Source organism: Cottoperca gobio, chromosome 14, assembly GCF_900634415.1.
Source record: "Cottoperca gobio chromosome 14, fCotGob3.1, whole genome shotgun sequence".
Taxonomy (NCBI): domain Eukaryota; kingdom Metazoa; phylum Chordata; class Actinopteri; order Perciformes; family Bovichtidae; genus Cottoperca; species Cottoperca gobio.
The window spans coordinates 4,253,930-4,259,629 of NC_041368.1; the positions used below are offsets into that span (position 1 = coordinate 4,253,930).

General features: G+C 40.3%; 1 protein-coding gene across 1 annotated transcript; it reads right to left on the reverse strand.

Moving 5' to 3' along the window:
- Positions 1-239: 239 nt before the first annotated feature.
- Positions 240-2,742, reverse strand: LOC115018727 (protein LBH). Its single transcript, XM_029447911.1, has 4 exons — positions 2,617-2,742; positions 1,203-1,294; positions 653-894; positions 240-357 (listed from the first exon to the last, which is right to left on the reverse strand). Exons 2-4 carry the CDS (start codon positions 1,245-1,247, stop codon positions 240-242), a joined length of 405 nt encoding a protein of 134 aa, XP_029303771.1. The 5' UTR covers positions 1,248-1,294; positions 2,617-2,742.
- Between the last annotated feature and the right edge of the window lie 2,958 nt (positions 2,743-5,700).

Here is a 5,700-nt window from a genome sequence, read left to right on the forward strand (position 1 = left end):
CAGATTAATTTAATCTAGAGGTATCTCTCCAAAAATAGCAGTACTGGAATCAGTTTAGTGTTTGTTTTTAGAATTGGGCCTTATTTATCTCAAATAGTTTTACTTGTGTGGGCATCGCAACCTTTCCACAGGGCTTCTCTTTTATTGGGAAAGTCAGACATGCAGAGGTTACACATTATAGGAGTTACACACAGTTCAGGGGAACTGCAGTACTATCGGTCCGTACTGGTTGTACTGGTTCAGCTCCTCAGGCATGGTGGGGCAGCCTCTGGGGGGGTGGGAGAGGTAGGGGGGGTCAGCCGGGAGAGGGCCAGTTGACTCTGGGACGGTCCAATAGAAGACTTCCTGACAACAGAGCTGCAACAGTGGAAATGGAAGGACAGAGGATATTATCAATCTGTAAATCGTGTAGAATTCTAATCCATTTTAATTCAATGCAAAGGTCCAGTTTGTATTGCACTGATGTTTAAAGTCCCCATATAATGGAAAGACAGTTAGATATAGTGACACTTGGTCAAAGTGTCTCTGGAAGCCAGGATCAAATGTCATTTTTCTGTCACTGCAACACAAAATATTGTCAGTATCAACCAATAATTGTCATCGTTTGGACCCTGACAGACTGTGAAGTGTGGGGAAAGATTATAACACTTACCCTTCTTCTATCCCTATGTCCCCCTGCTGCTCTCCATCCACAGAGCCATCTGTGTGATCAGCACCGCTTTCCTCCTCCTCTTCCTCTGCATTGTTACTCAGAGGCCAGCGCCCCCCGCTCTCCGGCTGCGTGTGCTCTGTGGGCTCCACAACTATAGAAGGAAGACGTTTCCTCTGGTAAAGAAAGCCATCAGGATAGGAGCTGGAATCTGAATCTTCATTCGTGTTGGCCTCAGGGAAGATCTGGTCCATGGAGGAGAGATATAAGGTTTTATATTGACCTTCAAAAACTTTAAGTTATGCACGTCTGATGATAATGGGATAAAAAAAACAATACGAACTTGTGGTTATTAAAAAATACATATCTTAACTAGGACTGTCAAGTGATGTCAAAAATAATCCAATTAATTACAAGCTTTGTGATTAATTAATTAATATTTGCTGTGAGAACTCCGTGCGACCGGGGGGGGTGGGGGAGGGGGGTTGATGCTATTTAATACGGCAGAATAAGGCTAGTACACTAGAGTGAAGAGTAAAGATGTGTGTTGTACCTGGTAGGATTTGCTCCCTCTTCTCTGAACTGGACTCTCGTCCATCTGAGATTCGACTTGACTAAGTATGGTGCTCAAACTGCAAACACACACTTTACACACACACAACACATTTCAGGTTAATTTTGGTACATTTTGTCTGCAACATGTCCATTATCCAACCTCATCAATACTGGCTTTAAGCCATACACAATACAAAGATGCCTTCCGCCCTCCAAGTCTACACTGAATTGATTTGAAGGTTTCAGCATTGAATTGAAGCCACAAAAGAACTGTGACTTTCCAGCATGACACCAAAGGTGTCTACAGTAAACCCTGGATTAGCTGCATTTCTTCCCCCTGCACACTGATTCTCAGCATTTTATATCGAGGTCACTGAGGCAGAGCTGATCAAACGGAGGTGGACGTCAAATTTGTATCTGATGAACTGAACTGGATTGACAATTCCATATACAACTGCAGACAGGAACATGTGAATTATTTGTGTCATCAGTCACCCTGCAGTTCACATGAGTCAGGCTTTATCCACAGCATTAAAAAACAAATCTTAGTACAGGAGCTGTACAGTTGTGAAAGTCTGATACGATTTAAGATCAAAAAGGTTTATCTCAGGGATTTTCAACTCGGTTGGACTTCACAGGTGGATGGAGGACTGTGTTATACAGCCTATGTTTCACTGAGACATGTTCCAATGTGCAGAACAGTGTGGCGCTGTTGACAACACGTGTCGGGATGAGGAGAGAGGGGGCAGGGAAAGAGTTTCTACTGCTGTGTTAATCTGCAGGTAAGCACTTGATGACATAACAGGCTTAAACAACAAATGACTCCTCAACTCCAAAGATGGGAGGAGTGAGATAACCTGGATAAAAAAAGATTAACACAACATTTGGTTTCTACAGTTGATTACTTGTAATATGATTTTTGTTTTAAAGACCAGAGCTGGCCATTACTTCTTTTATGTCTTACAGGTAGGCCTACATACATATGAATAAATGTACAGTATCTGTTAGACATCTACACTGATGTTGAATATGTTAGCATGGAGCATCTGAATTAAAAAAAAAGGGCCCCTTGGTTAATTTCAGTGTTTATGTCTCCAACAACCAATACTTTGTTTATTTCCTCTATATGGACGCGACTAGAGTCAACGGGTACTTAAACAACACACACACCAGGGTGTTGGTGTGTATAACCATTTCCACTTCAAGGTTTTGATTAATTTAATTGCAGGTATAAGAAACCTCTCAAATCAATTATGATGTCATCTTGTTTAATCTACAGTGTGGCCTCATTTTTACCATCGTTCTCTGAGAATATGATACGGCACAATTTCTCACAGCTTTGAAAGTTTACAGGTAAAGGTAGTAACATTGTGTAAAATGTCTTTTTAGAGAGTATTTGTCATGTAGCTTACCTGTGTGAGGCAGGGATACAGCTCATCTTTACTGCGACATAAAGGACCTTAAGACCCAGAAGACCAAAACAAGAAGGTATTCCAAATGTTTTCTTTTACAAAAATGTCCAAGAAGCTGGACTATTTCTTTTGAAAGTCTGCCACACTGTGCCGTCACTTTCCTTTCTTTCTTTCTGCCATTCACTGATTCAGCTTCTCTTCTTCCATCATCCCCTCCTCCTCTAATTTTTCTTATCCCCTCCCTTCATTTTCCCACAGTGTCCCATCCAGTGACGCACACAACACTGCACATTCAGACTGATGTGCTAACCTGCTTCCCAAGCTTAGTGTCACCTTCGATTACAAACAAAGCCTGGATGTTACATGTTGCGCAGCGGCACCGTGCCTCCCTCGTACATACAGATTAGCAGGTGAGCTTGCCTGGCTGACACATTTATTATTTATTTTACATCAGGATTAATGCCAGAGGCTTTACCCCAAAATAAGAGTTGTTGACATGGATTATGAAATTCCTAGATAAGACTACCTCCTAGGTCAGTGGTTCTCAACCTGTTTTGGGCCAGCGCAGCCCTATCCATTATCCAGGTCCCTTACCGCCCTCCCATCAAATAAAATGTAGGCTAATTGTCTCCCCTGTTGATTATTATTCTGTTTGTATTATTATGATTATTATTCTTAGTATTAACTATTTATATTACATATTGATTATATTCATTTTGTATTAAAATTCTTATATTATCTTTCTTATTATTAGACTGCATTAGATCATTAGATATTATGTTATTATAAAAACTCAAATTCACATTTATAAATAAGAATAAATATTATATTATTAAAATATTGTTTTGTTGTTGTTGTTTTTACCTTCCATTGCCCTAATACACCATGTACCCAGGGAGCAAACAAACCCATTGTAATTAAACTTTAATCGGCGTCATAGACTGCAGCCAATCAGAAACGGGTCAGACAATCAAACTTTAATTGCTGTTAAACACAGCAGCCTCAGAAATGCAAAACAATTTGCACTCTTAAGTGTTCCAATAGAAAACGAGCAGCCAACAAAGGAACAAGTCTGAGGCGCTGCCCCCCCAACGGAGCCCCGTGTTTTTTTTTTATAAATATTTTATAAATATAATGTGAAAAGTCACTTTTCACATTGACCAGGTGCTATTTTATTAAATGAACTAAATGCTTATGTTATTTATCTAATTTCTGTGCACGTTTCCGTGTCTACTGCGTTGATGCTTTGCGCATTCACATTCTCTCCTCTGCTCTGTTTCGCAAAGGGCGGGGCTCCGCTCCTGACACACACACACACACACACGCACACGCACACGCACACACACACACACACACACACACACACACACACACACACATACCTCCAGTCAGAGACAGAGCGGAGGAAAGGAGAGGAGAAAACTACAACGTGAAAAAAAAGTCAAAAATCCAACACATTATTTATAAATGGAGCGACGTCGACCCCAACGTTCAGAAAACATCCACGTTTTTTAATCGCACACAGCCTGAATCAGCAGCAGTGATGCAGATGTTAGCTCTGCTACAACAACCAGAGTGCAGCACGTCTGCTGCTGGTCCGAAATCCCTACCAGAGTGTTAGTTTGTTATCATTAATTCCGATTAGTTTTATTCATGGTGTATCCTTGGAATAACATTCACGCTTTCGAGCAGTGACGGCTGAGGGGGGTCTAAAAACACACAAAGACCTTGGCCAGGAAAGATAGTCAGTCGCCCGTTTTATTCTATTGCTGACTAGATTTGGATAAAACATTTTGGAGTAGATTTTTTGCGTGTGTTTATGAATTACCTCGAAGGCCGGATCAAATAGTACGGATGTTCACCCCTGCTATAAAACAAACGCCCCCTAAAAACACATGAACGCCCCACTTTCTAAAATATTGCTTCCAGCACCCCCTGGGCGGGCGCTACCGCCCCCGTTGAGAACCCCTGTTTTAGTTAAACAGGAGTAATTTTCTAGTCTGACCTGCGGGAGGTGCTAGCACATTTGGGGAAGTGCTGTTGTCTGCACTGTAACTTGCCATCGACTGCTGCATGGAATACATGGACATGTATGTGTAATGTGTGTTCTCTGATCTGGAATTGATTTTATAGGTGAACCATTACTGAATGTTCTCCACATGTTGTTAATTTGCTTAATGTGTACCTCAGTTTATATAAAAATAACTTGTTCACATTGTTCTCTTTCTGGGTTTAGTCTTTCATAATATAGATAAATCGGTGAATAATAAGCATGCAGGTAAACAACCGAAAATGACAAAATAAGAAAACATTACTTTTTTGTTGTTTTGTTTGTGCTCAGGATTTCCAAAGTTCTTGTTCCCTTGTTGATCAAACATCCTCCCCTTGATTGGAATGAGGGCAAAGACTCCAAGTGACAGGTGACATATTCTCCCTGTGTGTTGTCTCTTATGTGGTAGTTAGGCTCAGTTCTTTGAGGGTGTTTGATGTAAAATGTAAAATGTAAAATGTTCTGAAATGTTTCACTAAATCTGAGATGAATAGCCTATAGTGTGACATTTTAAAGGAAATTTGAATGTTATGCTGTCGTTTCCATGTCCAGGCAGGGGGTGCATCATGGATCCCTTATAAAACACTAGTTGTGTACTTTAACTCTAGCTCTTTGGTTCTGGTGATCATCATAGAACCAGAGTTACAAATAGTTACTATCGTTCTTATTATAATATTATTTAAAACCTAAATAAAAAATACTGGCAAAATTAATGAGGGTTGTCAGAAAGACGATGTGATTTCACTGTATTGGGGCCAAACTGCACTTCCTTTAATATTTCTTCTTATTCCTTCCAGTTTTTCCTGTTCAGTTGTTTCCTTTATTTATACTCTCATGTGATAGGTAACACAAATTCAGAAATACACAAAACATATACACATGCTTAATTTTGACGCTATGAAATGGCGATTAAACGTTTAAGGCGGTGCTGTGTAGCAGCTGTGGTGTATTTATAAAGAGAGAAGAGGAAGGAGGCTGTTCACTCGAAAAGTCAAAACTGAAAAGTTTGGGAGGAGAAAGAGAAGAGAGTGAAA